The sequence below is a fragment of the Calidris pugnax genome, unplaced genomic scaffold (genome assembly GCF_001431845.1).
Source record: "Calidris pugnax isolate Ruff unplaced genomic scaffold, ASM143184v1 scaffold207, whole genome shotgun sequence".
Classification (NCBI taxonomy): Eukaryota; Metazoa; Chordata; class Aves; order Charadriiformes; family Scolopacidae; genus Calidris; species Calidris pugnax.
Genome location: NW_015090931.1, coordinates 1,244,314 through 1,262,350, shown reverse-complemented (window position 1 = coordinate 1,262,350; position 18,037 = coordinate 1,244,314). Strand labels below are relative to the sequence as shown.

Below are 18,037 nucleotides of genomic sequence, written 5' to 3'. Positions count from 1 at the left end.
CCGCCCTCCGCCGGCGCCGCGGGGAGCAGCGGCGCGAGGTCGGTCGGGCCGGGCCGCCCCTGGGGTCTGGTCTCAGCCGGCCCCCGGTGAGGCCTGGGCGGGGCGGCGGCAGAGCGGGGAGGCAGGGTGCGGAGCAGCCGCCACCGGACCCGAGCCGGGGGGCGCTTTCCCCTGACCGGGCGGAGGAGAGAAGCACAGGCGGGTCCGGGGTAGCGAGGTGGCGGTGAGGGGCCGGGCGGGCCCTTCGCCTCTATCCCACACGGCGCCCCGAGGGCCGGCGCGTTTGCCGCCGAGGGAACGCGGCCGCACCGGAGCCGAGCGCGGCCTCTCGCCAGGCCGGGCCTTCTCCGGGAGGCGCACTTCCCCCACCCGTCCAGTAGAGGGGGAGCGTGTCCTTCTGGGCTCCCCGCGTCAGGGAGGACAGGGAGCTGGAGGAGAGGGTACAGCAGAGGGCTGCAAAGATCATGAGGGGCCTGGAGCACCTCCCTCACGGGGAAAGGCTGAGGCACTTGGGACTTGTAAGTCTGGAGAAGAGAGGACTGAGGGGGAACGGCATCAACGCTGACCGATATCTAAAGGGTGGGTGTCAAGAGGATGGGGCCAGACTCTTTTCAGTGGTGCCCAGTGACAGGAGGAGAGGTAACAGGCACAAACCTGAACATGAGAAGTTCCGTCTAAACGTGAGGAGAAACTTCGTCACTTGGGACAGTGGCAGAGCACTGGAACAGGCTGCCCAGAGGGGTGGTGGAGTCTCCATGTCTAGAGACATTCAAAACCCACATTGACACGTTCCTGTGCAACCTGCTTTGGGTGGACCTGCTTTGGCAGGGGGGTTGGACTAGATGATCTCCAGAGGTCCCTTCCACCCCCATAGCATTCTGTGATTCTGCCCTTCCCCCGCCACTTGACGAACATTGCTGGTCCTGCGTCCTGGTGTGCTGTTCTGATTATTTTTTTATTTTATTTTTTTGATATTTAAGAGAACTTGTGGATCTCAAATCTGGCTGATAAAGACAAGTCACTGCAATGGTCACGTGGTAACATGGGCTGCCCCTGCTCCTTCTCAGCCGCTGTTCTTAGAGCAGGGAGTAACTGCTCATGGATGCATCTCTGCAGGTGCTTCTTCAGGCAAAGTGGTCTTGCTGGGCAGATTGACAAGGAGCTGGAGCCTGGAAATGACAGAAATTACAAGCAACACTATCTACCCCACTTCACCACTTTCCCCCCTTTTTTTTTGGAAAAAAAAAAAAAAAAGAAGTCCAGGTGGGGCAAAGGAAAACTGCTATTTTTTTCTGCCTTGCAAGGACTACCTACTGTAACATACAGGCAGTTCCTACATGCCACAGGTGCTGTGAGCAGTGCAAAATACTTTGAAAGTGTGTTGTAATCGCAGTCGTTTCCTAAACTGCTTAGTCAGAATCCACTTCATGTAGTTGTGGTGTTCTACAGTTCCTGCCCTCTGGCAGATTTTCAAAGTACAGCATCTACTGCTTGTCCAGACCTAAGTAGTAATGGAGAGGGATCCCTCCTTCCTTGACAACTTAGGACAAGAATTGCAGGATGGATAGGTATTACAGAGAGGGAGTGATAGGACAAGGATCAGGGCTAGCATATTGGGTTCAAACTTTGCAACAGGCCACTTGGAGAATGGATTCACACTCCAAAACTGGAATAGGTGCAGCTCACTCAAAAAACCTGTTGAGATTCCAGTTCCCATTAACTGCAGCTGATTAATTCCATGTAGCTGCACTGATGTGAGCAGCTAATGTGGAGCATTTGAGATGCCGCTGTTTTGTGCAGGGGCTGTTTTGGCTGTGTGAATACTGGAGGCCATGGAAAGGCACATTATCACAGAACTACACATCCACCCAGGGACCCATTTGAGGACAGTATTTTCTGTGGCAGCAAGTATTCTGATCCATTACCTCTTGTAGGCAAAATGTTACCCTGAGGCAGTATGGGGAAAATAAAGCACATAATTTATCACACCTGACATATGTTTCATAGAACTTCTGATGATGTGCTTCAAAAAGCAGTGAGGAAAGAGAAGGGAATTTCTGTAGGTGACAGGTCAAGTTCCTACTGAGTTATTTACATGCTGGTGATACTGTCTTACCAATGATACATGAAGATGCCAAGGCATCTTTTATTGTTACTTAAACTGAAAAAATAAAACTGGCTTACTAGAGAGATGAGAGATAAAAAATAATTCTGATGGAAAAAGTTTCTTAAAAAAAATATTTTTTCTGTGGGAACACAGACACATTTCACTTTAGATCCTTCCATAGGACAGGACTGAAAGATGCAACAGTTGCAAATCATAAATATGTAAAGCATAGAAGTATTAAGAAGCTCACTACTGGTTATTGCATGATGCAATTTCACATTTGTTGTCCTCAACAGAGGAAGGACATGGACCTGTTGGAGCTGGTTGAGCAGAGGGCCACGGAGATGCTCAAAGGGCTGGAGCACCTCTCCTATGAGGACAGGCTAAGAGAGCTGGGGTTCAACCTGGAGAAGAGAAGGCTCCAGGGAAACCTTATAGCAGCCTTCCAGTACCTCAAGGGGGCCTACAGGAGAGATGGGGAGGGACTCTTTATCAGGGAGTGGCGCCACAGGACAAGGGGTAACAGTTTTAAACTGAAAGAGGGGAGATTTAGATAAGATACCAGAAAGAAATTCTTTACTGTGAGGGTGGTGAGACACTGGAACAGGTTGCCCAGGGAAGTTGTGGATGCCCGATCCCTGGAAGTGTTTAAGGCCAGGCTGGATGGGGCTTTGGGCAACCTGCTCTAGTGGGAGGTGTCCCTGCCCATGGCAGGGGCGTTGGAACTCCATGATCTTTAAGGTCCCTTCCAATTCAACCTATTCTATGATTATGATTTCTAGAACTCTCACTCAGGTAAGCCGCTGGTATCTTGCGATGCTTCGGGGAATGAGTTGTTAAGTTTCTCACCAAGATTTATATTATTTTTCTTTAAGAGGATACTATTTTCTACCATGAGGGGCAAAAGCCCACACAATTCAAGCTGGTTGTGCAAATTTCAACTTAGACTTTGTAGTTAAAGAGTTCTCTGTACCAGACTGTATTACCTAGCTCATTCAGCCTCGTGTCTCTTTCCAGAAGGGTCTTGTGTGTTTGTTACCAGTATCTTCCCTCAGGCCTTGTAGGCCTCCGTGTTCCTGTTGCATTTTGTGAGGGAAGTTTTTATACATCAAGCAGATACACGACACTCTCCAGCTCTTTGAAGACCAACCCACATTCGAAAGATATTTTCTGGTATTATTCAGGTAGTTTCACAGGGACTTTTTTCTCTATCATCCAGGGTCATGTGCAGCTCTCAATGGGAAATGTGCATCTCTTGCTTAATGACAAATCAATGAATTAGTGTAGATTAAGTATTTTTTTCTGGTATGACAAATCTCACTTACCAAATCCTTTAAAAAAATTGTCAACAATGTTCAAGTTAATGAACTTTACAGGATGCTCCTACCAGTGAGGATCATTCATACAGCTTCCAAAGGGCCCAAGGTAGGGGTTACCAGTTTCAACAATGATCTTTTAATGACCATCTCGACGCTTGTCCCTTAGGTTAACGTTGTTCACACCACAGCACTTTGGTATCACTATCTTTTCAGGCTGGTGTAAAACAGTTGTGAAGCAGTTCCAGGTGCTGCGGGGACAGGCCCCATGCCTTTGGTCTGGCAAGAGCTGGTATTTTTCCTGTTGGGAGCAAACGCATGCACCACTGGAAATGGGTCAGCAAATGGCTTCCACGAAGAATAGGTGGACTGGACTGCCGAGTACTCTTTCGTCACTGTTTAGTGTTAAGGGTTTGGGAAAGTATCAGGGACTTATATGAAATTACACGGCCTGAAGTATAAGCAAAATCAACAAGAAAACAGATTTTGGGGTTGGCGTTAGCATTTTCAAAACACTGAATTCTACTACAAGGCCATGAAGTTTTGGTGGTGTTTTTTAAATGGAGAATAACTATTACACACTACCACAAAAGGAAAAGCTTGCCTTCTGAATGCCGTATGATTTAGTTACAGGGTCAGATATACAAATTTGGAGTTATTCCCCCTCTGTCTCTAACCAGGCATCAACCTGTGCTTTTTCCTTCTGGGCAGCTTGCAGGGCCAGAGTATTCAGATACCACTGCACACAGAAAGCCCACGCCTGTGACCTAATTCTTCAAACTTTGCTCCCTGTGGTGAGTTCCATCTGTTTAGACCTGGAGAAATAGACCAATACATTACTTTAATACCCCAGGGAGCTGATTATGCCTTCTGTATATATTTTGTTTTCACTCGACATGCACTGCCTCATCAGCTTTATAGGTGTGTTTAACAGTCATTACGTTTTCAGCAAAGTGCTACCAATGCAAAATATCATAGCAAGATGAACAGAAACCGAATACTCAGGCATGAGACGTACAAATCCTTACAAGCCCTTGTGCTCTTCAGTGTTTGAAGCTTTATACTTTTCTCTAACACTTTTTCACGTGTTAGAGAAAGAAATGGGTTCCAGGTTGTGGGTCATTAACATAAATTATCTGTAATCCCTCTTCCCTCTCAGTGGAACAAAACAGAAAAAAACAAAAATCAAACCAAACAAAACCACTTGTAAGTGCACATACTTTGGAGGAAGTTCCATAGTCTATACAGGATTTCCATTTAGAAGTGTTAAATGATTGTTTTAATTTGTAGATTACTGTGTTAAAGTGATTATACACAAAGGATGGCTCAGTCTCTGAATCATTTAGTACAGACATCCTGGTTTTGGACAGAATTGTTGCAGTTAAGTTGTGTGTCCTCTGGGGTCCTCAAGGTAATTGGGGAAAAAGATCACGTGTATGTGCTTTATGAAGGTTAATCTGGTCCTTAAACCAAGAAACTGCGTTCTTCCCCAAAGAAGACAGATCAGAAATACCTACTTTGCATAGGGACACATTCTAAATAACCTATACACTGTGCACAAAGGAGCAGACACTTCACATAGATGTACAAAATGTTTTTGCTTACAGGGCATGCAGATTGGTCTCTTGCATTTCTATGAGGAAAACTGCACAATTGTCTTGCTAAGATTAAGCAATCTAATTTTAAAGCCTCAAAAAGAGGTGATAATGAGAGACAGACTCTAAATTAAGCTAAAGACTCTACATACTTAGAGAAAAAAAACCTCAACTTTTCAATTTTTCTATTCGGTGCATAATTAAGGAATAATACTCTCCTCCTTGTCAGGGTTATAGGATTACTTCAATGTAAAAAAACCCCCCAAAAACCAAAAAAACCAAACCACCCCACACCAAAACCTTACATGAAAAACTCTTCAGAGGTACAAAGCATTTAGTTCTAGGAAATGAAGTGCCAAATTCTGGTTTTGCCAATCCAGCAGGTTTGCTACACTTACTATTGTTATTACCAATAGCTTTCATAAACTTTTAGAGTGACACCTGTGTAGTTTATAAATACACTACTGCATCAGAGCATGAAATCTTGGCTTGATGTTCACTGGTGTTTGGGATTATCTCTGCTGCTAGTGAAATTAAGGAAATCAGAACAGTTCAATAGTTATGTTAAAATTACTGCCCATACTGAAAAACCTGAAATCCCTTTATGAAGCAATGCCTGTTGAGTATGTTCCTTTGCCTTTTCTACTCTAATTTCAAGATTCATAGAGCTGGTAGAAGATAAGGACAGATGCCATGGTATGGAGTAGGTCTCATATATCTTGGGATGCCTCTCAAGACCATATAATGAAGGCACAGAAATGCTGGAACAGTAAGCCCTGTACAGACCAAGAGCAGGTTGATAGCTGTAATTGCCTTGAGAACAAAATATTTTATTTATCAATGAAACTATAGTTTACAGTAGTATTTACTAAATAAATTATATAATTTCTCTTTTACAAGAAATAAACTAAAATGAAAAATATTTCAAAGACATTATATATACACAACATAAGGCCTTGTTATAAATAACATTTTGTTTTTCTCCTTTTTCACCAGCAGTGAAAATATCTTTAGAGGCTCATTTTCATATAGTATGTGCAGAGGATTACCCTAACCCTTGTAGGACATCAATTCCAATTTCCACTGATGTGGACCTAAGTGATTAGAACTGAAGGGTCAAAATAAGCGAAATTAATTATATTCACCACTGTGCTCATTTTTAAATAGGTAAAGCAGATAATAGATCTTGCTTGTGCATAGATACAGAATGCATGCTAATGAAATCACTAGAGAGATGATAAGAAAATATCATTTTCAAGTCCAAAAAAGGTGATTGGCAATATAGTAGAAAGCAGCCTGAATACACAGTTCTTCACAGTTCAGCAAGCAACAGCAGATGATAGCAGAGTGTGGAATGTTTCATGTCATTTTTGCAAAGTCCATCAATCCTTTCTATGGTTCAAAGATTCTGACGCTTCTTAGAATAAATTCAGTTGATTACTGCCCTTTGTCTATCAGGCTCAGCAAATTCCTCCTTCTTAAATCAGGAATGCAGAAAGTGCTCTTCATTAACCATGGCCACTTCTCTTAGTTTTACTCTTCGTGTTACTGGAAATACAGAAATGACAAGTAAAGTCAAGGGCTGTGTCAATTTTCTTACAGAATTATAAACAGGTAACACCTTTTTCCCCTAAACAAGCTGCAGCACAGTTTGGCAGTGGCTCTTTACTTACTTTGGGCCCTCATCAAAAGGACCGTGACTCCTTTTTTGTACAACAGGTAACCCCGATGGGTTTTGCAGACATTGCAGTTCACGTATTGTATGAAATAGAACCACTTGCTGCTGCAAAACGCTGAATGCTCTGGACATCAGAGAAGAGAGTCCAAACTGAGAGCACTCAGCAGTTCACAGCAGCTTTTATTACCTTGCAGAATTGATCGGGCCCTTTGTGGTTAAAAGTGGCAGGGGGAAAACCAGCAGTCTTCGTATGGCATGTACACAAGTCCTGCTAGCTTCCACATGTTGAAAAATCACACCTATCCAAAAACTGTTTCAGACACAACTAATGTTCTAGTCAATGTCATAGCAATCATTCTTTTTCACAAAAAAAACCCCAAAACCACCTTAATAATGAATTGGATTTTTCTTCAGTATCTTCTACAGAAGCAGCAGAATGCAAATTCTTGATCACTTCTGAGCATCTCTGAGGAGTCATGGATGAATTGAAGAGAAACTCTTCTTTGCTGAACACCTTATAAGTACAACTCAGAATAAACTGAGAGCTGAACAAAATACTGCAGCAAATTGAATGCATCTCAGCCAATGGATGCAACAGAGCAGGGCACAAAACCAAAACAAAGACATCTGTAGTGTCTTACCTTAAAAGCTTGTGAAAAATATAATGAAGGCTTAAATTCCCATTTATTAAACAGATTGTTAAGGTCACCTTTAAACTGTACTTTTCGATACAAGCATTTAACTAACCTTTAAATAGTTCAGCAACAATCTAATCTTGACTATGAAAAACAACAAAAAGCCTCCAAAGGTATTTTTAAAGCTTATCTTAGAAAAAGGTAACCAGTAGATTTGAATCAGTATCGTAGTTAGGACTTCTAGCACTAGACCTTCAACCTTGAAGAATGGTATTTCAGTATCGTTCTGTGGCAAGTTTTAAACCTGTTACTGTATTGTGCACTGGTGTTAGGGTGTTCATAATCACTGACGATAGAGAGCACAGTCCTAATTTCTCAGAGGCCGTTCTCTCTCTCTCTCTAGATAGCTGTGGCCTGGCAATGAAAGTCTACCTACGGCATTATTAGCACCTGAATGTCCTAAAGGATTACAGGATGCAGAACAATTTAAAGTGAAATTGCTGGACAAGTGAGTAGAATTAAATAAAGTGATATTTTAACACAAGTAAGACATAAGGCTAACAAAGATTTAAAAAAAAAAATATTTTACAGATCAGTTTGGCAAAAAAGTTGAAAAATTATAGTACCGACAAACAGAATAATGTTTTGTGAAGCCAAGATAAATTAGTCAAAATTTTCACTAACACCATCTAGTTTCTGGCCAAAAGCTCAGATCTGAATGACCACAGTTCCATTTTTGACAGATATAAAAGTCACTCAACACAACTTCATTCCCTTTAGCCTTATCACTACTTTTTACTCTCTAAGGAGACTAGCACTGTTGCTGATACTAGCTTTATGCTATTCCACTAATTATGTAATGCAATTACAGCTAGTTTACTCTTGTTTCCTTTCCACTGATCCTTCCAAAGCATTTCAGAGGGATCAGTGATGGAAAAAATATCATCAAAATTTGCATAACGGAGTTGGAGAAAACAACCAAAAAGACTCAACAGAGACTTGTAGCAACTGCTGAGTGAGTCAGTCACAGAAATACTGTTCATGGTACAGATGCCATTTTTAAGGAGGTGGGATTTTTATATGTTCATCTTTGTGTCAGGTACAGTCACGATCCTCTAAGGAACTCTTTTTTAAGGAGGTGGGATTTTTATATGTTCATCTTTGTGTCAGGTACAGTCACGATCCTCTAAGGATCGTAACCAGTGCACAACTTTTGGGGTTACTTTGATTGCAGATATAAGAAACGTTATTTTGTGTTAGGGACTGAGTTTGACCACAGCAATAGAGTCTGAAATGACAAAGTGGACATATGACACTACAGGATTCATTCCTGTAATCGCTGTCTGAGATGTCTCACACTGGGTACATAATGGATTTACGGTGCTTGAGCCTATTTGAGACTTTTTGTAAGGGAGCATTTTTGTGCTCCAGTTCTCTTTTCATGGATTTGTTTTTGAGCTGACTGATTTTATCATATGGTGCATAAAAGCCCCAGGTGTGAGAGTTTAGTAGTTCAGTGACAACATGTGCTGGCATTTTAGCACTTGGCTTACTCACCTAATGTATTACTTGTAATCTGAAATGGTACCTTTTTAATCTAATCAAGGACATAATTGCCCTGTCTGATTTTCATGCAAGGGTGACTGAAACGTTGCTGTTATGTTGCTTCTTCCCACCTAATGTTGCTTCTGCAGGAAGGCCTCAGCCAAACTACGTTTGGCCGCTTGGTTGTTGTTGCACCTCACACCAGGTTTCAGTTTTATAAGAGACATAGGCCTCTCTTTCCTCTCCCTTTTAAGATCATGCACGGGTGGATACATGGATAAGGCAGGTAACAGAGGAAAGGAGCAGTTACCTCACTGCCTATCACAAGTATGTTTGCCCCCTTCAGCTTTAATTAAACAGTATTCTACCCTGAGGAAAGAGTGCTTGATGGGTTCCAGTACGCACACGTAACATTTTAAAGATTATTCTGTTCTCAGGGAAAAGAAAAATGTCTGTAAGTGAGGAGGCCTGAATTCACTTCTCATAGTCCCAGAATTAATGTTCAATCAACCATGTTTTCCCATCAGTATCTCAGAGGAAATAGTGAGGCAGAGAAACTGAAGCCTCCAGAAAGACCGTAACATCAAAAGTCGAAGATAAGCAGCACAGTGTGACTGTATATTTTTTAGCTCGTTTTTACATGTATCCTGTCTGGGGGTGACTTTAATTTCAGCCACACTTGTTATTATTCCAGAACAGCACCCTGAAGAAAACTACAAGATGATTAGAATTGAATCAAATGTTACGGAAGACAGAGAAGCAAAATATTTCTGAATGAAAACTGAACACCTCATCAAGGAAAATGTGGTGAAAGTACAATCCCCTAAACAAAGCTGCATTTGACTAGGATGCTTCATTCCATCACAGCCAAGAGGGAATTTTCTTCTCTGAAAGAAAAGTTTATAATGGTAGAGAGAGCTTAGGGTGCTAAACTGAGAATAGCTGAAGGGGTGTAAGAGAGAGTAACTGCAACGATGAGGAGTTAGACAGTACCTGGCAGTTGGAAGGGTTTGAATATGACCCAGGAAATGCTCAAAGAGACAGGCTTTAATAGGAGGGTGAGAACAGAAGAGGAAGAGCACTGAAAAGTAAAAGGAGCCAGACAGTTTCGAAACAGGCATTTTATAGACCAATATTTGTAAATCTGCTTATCTATGCATCTACAGCAGCTTTGAAACACAAAATTAATCTCCAGCAATGTTTTAAGACTTCAAAATCCTATAATAAAATTGGCGTTTGGACATAAGCCACAACATAAGTAATTGTAAATGTAATAATATTATCAACGCAATTCATCTGACATAAATCATAGCTACACTAACCAGAGTCTAAATACACTGGGCTTGCTCATCACTATAGTTATTCCATTCTTTTATTTTATTGAATCCCTTATCAAGCCTTTGCAACCATACCTTCAGTGGTAGAGACTTCTAAATTATATACAAATTTTGTAGGCCCTTCCTTCAACAATAGAAGGCAATTGCAATTAAGTAATTCTTAAACCTTACTATTTAATTGATATTGTAGTTTGTAAAAAAAAAAAATGTCAGCTACCTTTCTATAAGTCATTTCAGGGGCAGGCTAAGAAAGTAGTTCATAATTGCACATGTTGCTCTTTCAGGGATGGATAATTCAATCAAAGAATTTGGGACTTCACTGTGGAATGGAAGGAATAAGGTGACTTTAAGTTATTCCTTACTTTCTAAGTGAAATTATCACTTTTAAGGTCCTCCATTTTAAGTACCAGACCTTAGTAACACCGGACTAAGGTCTTCAGGATCGGCGGCCCTTGCTTATCTCTCTCTTAAGAAACTTTTGCAGGATTTGGCTTCTATTTCCTACTAATCAAATTCCTCAGAACACAGTAGACTTTTGGGTTCAACAACATTTGCTGACATTAAATGCTTTTCTGGTTATGTATCAGCTGATGGCGCCTGAACTGACACCAATAAATAGGGCTTCAGGGGAAGTTTAAAAAGAGACTAAGTTTATTTCCAGAGAAGAAGGAAATACTGTCTTATGTTGGGTTTTTGGGGGGGATTTTTCTACATCACAGTGGTAAATAGAAGAGCGTTACCTCCTCTGTTACTGGCTTACAGTACAGGACACCAGCTGTTTATTTCAGGCAGCATCTTTTGCTTCCAAGTATCTGATCTATCATTGTATTACATATTCATAAAAGCGAGAATACTTTAATGTTTTAATTCTCTGTAGGGAAACATTTTGAATTTCCAACCATTTTACAGATCTGCTTCTATCTTTCTGCATTCTTTAATTAAAAATTAAAATAATGTTTCTAGAATATTCAGTATTTGTTTCCCACTGTATGGTACTAGAATATTTGGATGTTTACTATTTGGGTTAAAGAATTTAAGAGAAAATGACCCCATGGAATTTTAAAGTAAACTTGGATTTGAGGATCTAACAGTGCTGCTTAGAGTGGCTGGTTCACAAAATGCTGATTTGCTGAACCTGGTCTTCGTACAGAACTGAGGAACTCTGGGCCTAGACCAGTCCCTTCAGTTGCAAACTCTGTACCTTTTTGTGTTCCGAAACTAAAATTCTTGATGTTACCAGGTAAATTCTCAATTTTGACATCAGCTGCACAGTGTGAGTCTGCATGGTGTTCCCTTAATGTAACACCCCAAAACCAGTGCTCTTACATTTAAGAATTTGTACAATTCCTGCTCCCATGGTGTTCCCTTAATGTAACACCCCAAAACCAGTGCTCTTACATTTAAGAATTTGTACAATCCCTGCTCCACCATACCTTACTTGACTGTCCGAATTTGTACACACCACTGTTCAGCCAAATGCCATTTTTTAGCTGTTTCGGTTAACACAATGTCATTTTACTACAATGCCATTTTTTTTTTTTTCCATTCATAGGATCAAAAAATTCCTATCTCTTAATTTACTTGAGGACTAAAATTTGTCCAAGAAATTTAGCATTTCAAAGCAGGAGGCAAAGGCATTCAGAGGACTAGTGGAATGACTGAAATTAAGCAAGTAAGAGGGTAAGACGACAGCAGCTTGACTTGCAGTAGAAACACAGACAAGGATTATTAACTACAAGATTAAAGGAAAATCTGGATGTGCCATTTAAAGCTACATTTTCTCCTCATGCTTTTAAAAGGTCAGAAAGTATCTTGTAACCTTTTCAACTGAGGCTTAAATCAACTAATGCAAACATCATTGATTTGCTTTATTTTTGAGACATACATTAGAAATGACTGACCTCTTCCTAGTGTTCTCGTAAACATGCATCTTTCCCTTCCAGTTTGTGTTTAATCATCCTCCTAATAAAATAAAACTGCCTGCTGCTTAGCAGCAGTGAATCAAACTGATACCACGCATTGCTGATCCTTTACTACCAGACTTTCCCAACCACAGGCTAAATGTTGATTCAGAGTCCTCTGAAGGGTATTGGGGGGCATTATGAAGTAAAAGATTAGTGCACAAAATAGTATCTTATTCCTCTTTCTTCCACAAACACCTCAGCATCCATACAAGGCTACGTGTAATTAAGTTACAGTTCACTTCCACAGCAATCTCGAAATAGTGAAGGAGGCATCAATACAGTGTGCGGGACATGACCAAGAAGGCAGGGGTAACTAATTTCCTAAGATGAGTTTGCCAATTAAGAAGTAGCATGTGTTTAGCCACAGTATGCAATTTCCTTGAAGCTGTCAGCCAGCCTCTGCATGCCTAGACACTTCAGGTATGCACTACTACCTTCTCTTGATTACTGAATTTTGAATTTGGATTTTTCAGGGTGCAGTAAAAGGGTGCCGCTAGGTCAAAAAAGCATCTCTGATTCTCTCCACCTAAGACCTGTTTAGTCTTCCAGACCTTTGCTTAGTAGAATAAACACTGGGTGGTTATATAATGTCCAGAGTTGGCTTTTATTTATTTTTCTGTTGAAATTGATCAGTGGAATTCACATATACTTATTGCAGGCTCCCAGATACAATAATAATGAATGTTTCACAAGCTGAAAACTAACTATAGAGATCATCATCACACCTGAAACTCATAAGGACTGCTTTATAGCATGTTATTACCTGTGCCTGTCACGAGATTTTGAGACTTCAAACTCTAAAAAAAGGACTTCACAGTACTGAGCAGTGTTAGTGATGTTATATTATAAACCAAATTCAGAAGTTATAAACAAGAAATGTTTTCTCTGTCAGGTGGTGCCAAGAGAACCACTTTATAGCATGTTATTACCTGTGCCTGTCACGAGATTTTGAGACTTCAAACTCTAAAAAAAGGACTTCACAGTACTGAGCAGTGTTAGTGATGTTATATTATAAACCAAATTCAGAAGTTATAAACAAGAAATGTTTTCTCTGTCAAGTGGTGCCAAGAGAACCACAGAACAGCCCAGGTTGAAAGGGACCTTGAACTCATCTGGTCCAACCCTTCATGGGAAAGGTAGCCTGGATGAGATTATCGAGCACCCTGTCCCATCATATCTTGAAAACCTCCAGGAACAGGGACCCTACGACATCCCTGGGAAGGTTGTTCCAGTGATTGATTGTTCGCCCTGAAAAATTTTTTGTGTTGAGATGAAACATGTTTGCCACATTTTTGTGTTTGATCCCCATGTTGTTTCTCTGTAGACTGTACCACTGATTTTTCTTTTCTTCTTTTAAGCCATCAACACTTATGTATATACAGTACCCACTTAATAGCTACTAATTTAGGAGCCCAACCCACTTAGAGGAATTGTGGTCTATCCCAAAACGATACAGTAGCAAGTACCAGTGGCCAATCAGAAGTAAAATTGACTTAGTTAACTACGATTCTTTAAGGATTTGCTTTGATGAAATACTTAAGCATATGTCTCATGTAAGAAATACCTAAATGAACCTCTAGATATTGAAATTAAGCATGTATTTTAGCCACTTACTGTACCTGAGTCAAAGAAATTACAGGGGAAAAAGCCCATCAGAAGCACTTTGTCAACTTACTAAGTAGACATCCAAAACGGAAGCATTATCATTTTCCATTTCCAGTGTGCTCTGTTCTGAAGTCAAATAGATGGCACTGTCTTCTAAAGTGAATGTTGAACTCGAAGGCAACCCTTTGCTGCAAAGAGAAGGGAGACTACAGTCAACTACAAATACAAATCACAGAGAGCTCAGTCATACCTGAAAATTTTAAAATATGTTTCTCTCTTAAACATGAAAGCTTCAAATACTTGAAAAGACGGAATGTAAATGGACATATATAGATGTGTTGACAATGGCTAGATAACTGGCAGCTTATATTTGACTAACGCACACAAACCAGAGTTTCTACTTTTGCATTAATTAAAATTTCATCAGGATGCAATACTGTTCCTGAACTCAAATAATTATTTAAAGAATGGAACCGTGTCACACTAAACGTGGGGTAATTTCATTAATTTCAAAAAAACGTTAATTACACATTACACACAGTGTAAATCTTGGCAGCATTTCTTAATTCAAAAAGTTCCAAATAGGAAAAGAAGATGTAGTAATTAGACACGGTAGCACTGGCCCTTCTCACACAGCCAGCAGTTGAGAAGGGAAAGTGGGAGAAGAAGAGGAGTGCACTGCAGTCAGCGCAGCTCTGCGAGGAAGGGGCATTTGCAGAGTAGGTGCACTGTGTTATTTCATTCACAGATACCATTGCAGATGGCAATCTCTGTGCTGCAGTGACTTGCACCCTGGAGATAGGGTGCAATTAGAGACAAACTCTGGAAGTAAGGAAGAGGCATCTCCTGCACGAAGAATTGTTTATTAAAAGGAGAAGTGTAGGAAACCTGTTGTAAGACAGAGTGGTCTTCCATATACCTGAAGTTCAATAACTGGAGCTTCTTCTCTGTTTAAAAGAACGTGACCTGCCCGCTTTGGGACACTAATCTGTAACACGTATACAAGGGGAAAGTGGAAATTCCAAGTCACTGCCATTTTAACTTGCATCTGGAGCCCGTGCAGGTGTCAGTATAAAGAAACTACTTTTTCCCAGAGCTGAACTCTGCTGCAACTGCAGTATAATGCTAATGCGTAATAATGTAATAACACCTTATTAGTTACAGCTGCCTAGTTAGAAACCATTTTCATGGCAGAATACAACAATCACTTTGTTTGTTGTACTTGCCTTGCAATGACAGCATGAAGAACGCGCACCCCAACTGGCTAAGTGACTATGAACTACATGAAGAGATATGTGTGAGAAAAGGATTTCCAATTTTCCTATGTAAAGGGGGAAAATCAAATTTTTTTTTTCTTTAAGGTCTCATCCTTAGTGTTAATGTGGATCCTATTTTAAGAAGCACTATTTTGTCCTTATGCTGAATCAGCACACTTAACGCATTTAACCAAAAAGTCAGGCTCAAGTACTCTTATTCTTGAGTAGAAAATAATATAAATCCTTCATTTTCCAAATTCCTTCTAAAGTGCTCTCTTGGACACAAGATGCAAAAAAATCCTCCCTCAAATCAGCTCAAAAAGTTAAAGATAGTTAGAAATTGCAACTTGCAAATATGAAAAATGGGGTGTCAGGCACAAGATCTTCAGTAGGAACAGTTAAATTCGACTGATTTTCTGCAGATTTGTAGAACAACGTAACCTTTACACATTTTAATCTAAGGATTATATATATATGAGATCTTGTTAACTTTCTAAGGAATAAAAGAAAAAAAGATCACACTTTGTCACGGAATTAGCATAACCAGACAGAATTATCTAAAATAATAAGAGTAATAATAATTAAAAAAAAAATAAATCAAAATATTAGCGTACTTCAAACCTTCCCAAATTTTAATTACTATTTCTGTTGTTCATATTTTATTTATACTAAACTGAATTGACAGTTTTAGAAATAGAAGACTTCTGTTTTCTTCATGGAAAAACAAATATGCCTCATCATAATGTGTCTACTTGCAAGGCAGCCTGCAGGACTGCGGTAGAACTCTTCAGCCTCCTTTCCAGTCTGCCTGGAGACAGCCTTTGGAGAATGGCAGAAAGACTGCCAGCTAGTAACAACTGACCAAAGCACAAATTTTAGCTGTGTTTGGTTAGTTGCTGGTTTTGTTGCTGTTTGTTCGGTTTTTTTCTCCTGCAATGTGAAGAACAGCCCTTGTAGGAATATAATTATCCGCTTCTTTCAGATAGCGCCAAAATACAACAGCCATGAATTACAATGAGGCACTGTGTCTCCCCTGTTGTTAAGAGATATAATAAAAATAGGCTTTGATGTCTGTCTTTGGATGTTAAATATACTTTCCTTCAGCATATCCCACAGAATATTTATCCCCTAAATAGCAGTGCATTTACAATGTCCAATGTGTTTATATAAGCTTTTGAAAAAATTATCAGCTCATTGCATCATGAAGTTTGATCTTTTAAATCTCCGTGTAAAAAGTTAGTCAGAAAAAGAACTCGTAGGACAAATAAGCAGTAAAATTACTGTTCTAAAACTACTGTTTAATACCAACTGTTGCAGAAAATCTGCCCTGCATACATGTAAATGTGAGCAGGGACAATGGGCATTTATGAACGTGTTGAACTAAATTAGTCTAATGTTTATAATGTAGAAATATTATGCCATATAAAACCCAACCTTGCCTTTCATTTTTATAAATTCCATGTGTGTCTGGGGAGGGGGGCAGGAGGGGAAGGGGAAAAGCAGGTCAAACAAAGTAAAGCTCCCGAATAATATTTCTCTAACGCTGTTGACAAGCATCAAAACTCCAGACCTAAGAAAACAATAGATATGGCTCATCTTCTAAATGCTGCTCCAAGTAAAGGAGTCTGATAGCGAGTCTGTGCTACCACACTCCCACTAATGGCAACCCACGAGCTGTGAATCAGTAAACATCACAAGGAGGCACATTAATTTCACACAGTCAACAAACCTACACACCTTTGCGGGTGCCAGCTGAAATCATGAGTCCCGTCATTTTTGTATCTGACACACATATGGAGTTGAAAAGAGAAGGCGTAAGCAGTCAGAGCTTAGGACCTCTGTCTAAATTACAAACCACTGAGAGGTACACATCAACGTCTATCAGCCCTTGGAGGGATCTACACCTTGAAGTCTGTTCTGAGAAGCTGCTCTGGATCCTCCTCACCAGAAAAAGTTAAGGTAATGAAACCAGACTTGCAAAGGATGAGCATGGAATATGAAAAGCAGTATGCAGAAGAACAAGTTCACTGAAGAAAACATTTGCTATGTATTAAATAATTACTATTACCACTGGAGTTTCCCATGCACATCTGTGTATTTAACTGAACAATAACTTTCAAGTTTCAATAAATTTCAAGTTAAAAAGAAGTATAGGTTTTCTTTCTGCTTATCAACAACCAAGTTGTTTCCAGAAACATTGGCTAAATAATTTATAAAACTCTTTTCTTCTGTGAAGGAAAAACTTGATCTTTTTATGGCTCTATTAAGTGCTGCAAATGGCATCACAGCTGAACGGGATTAGATCCAATTAATTTAGTAAGCACAGAGGCATTCCTACTTCAGCACATATCCAGAGATCTTCACAAGAAAGCTCACAGCAACATAAGGGGCTGCTTTTAAAATGTACCAAAAAACCCCCAAACCCAAACAACTGTAATGCCAAATTATCTCACTCTGTTCATCCAGCATAAGGAGACAAAGGATCCCATCATAGTAGGAAACATGAAAATGATAACTCACTCTTTAAAGTGATGTTGATGAAGCTTAGGATAACTGCAGACTGTCTTATGATATGGTGGTAAGTCTCAAAGAAAGACAGTACAAAGCATGAAGCTACATCATGTATTTCATGGTAATGCAATTCGGTCCAAACTATGGGGGTAGGCTAGGCTTTCAGATACATAGTGCTGTTTTAAACTTACAACAGTGATATTAAAAAAAATCTGTTAGAAAAGTCATATATATATATTTATATATAAATTTGCTGGTGAAGGACACATTCTTGAGCTAATATTCCTTCCATAGGTTTTTCCCTTACAATCGCTAATCACAATTACCTGATGGTAAAGTCAGGCAACATCACAAGTACCAGCAGAACCTCAGATCTACATTTGGCCTGCTGCAAACAGAACATCATTCAGCAAAAAATAAAAACCTCCTGAAAACTGATGCTCCTCAGTTATAAAAGTGAAATAAACCCTGAAACAGAGCAAAGTCTT

The 18,037-nt window shown here is 40.0% G+C and overlaps 2 protein-coding genes across 2 annotated transcripts in view; both read right to left on the bottom strand.

The window, feature by feature from the left end:
- The window catches only part of FXN (frataxin), a 14,355-nt gene extending 10,782 nt beyond the window's left edge, over positions 1-3,573 (bottom strand). Inside the window, exons 1-2 of the mRNA XM_014951645.1 lie at positions 3,544-3,573; positions 5-428 (exon numbers count right to left, since the gene is read on the bottom strand). Coding sequence (XP_014807131.1) covers positions 5-428; positions 3,544-3,573 — 454 coding nt within the window. The remainder of the gene's footprint in view (positions 1-4; positions 429-3,543) is intronic.
- A 2,254-nt stretch (positions 3,574-5,827) lies between these two features.
- PIP5K1B (phosphatidylinositol-4-phosphate 5-kinase, type I, beta) overlaps positions 5,828-18,037 on the bottom strand; it is a 101,146-nt gene continuing 88,936 nt past the window's right edge. Inside the window, exons 14-15 of the mRNA XM_014951662.1 lie at positions 13,853-13,970; positions 5,828-6,566 (exon numbers count right to left, since the gene is read on the bottom strand). Coding sequence (XP_014807148.1) covers positions 6,564-6,566; positions 13,853-13,970 — 121 coding nt within the window. The 3' untranslated portion in view covers positions 5,828-6,563. The remainder of the gene's footprint in view (positions 6,567-13,852; positions 13,971-18,037) is intronic.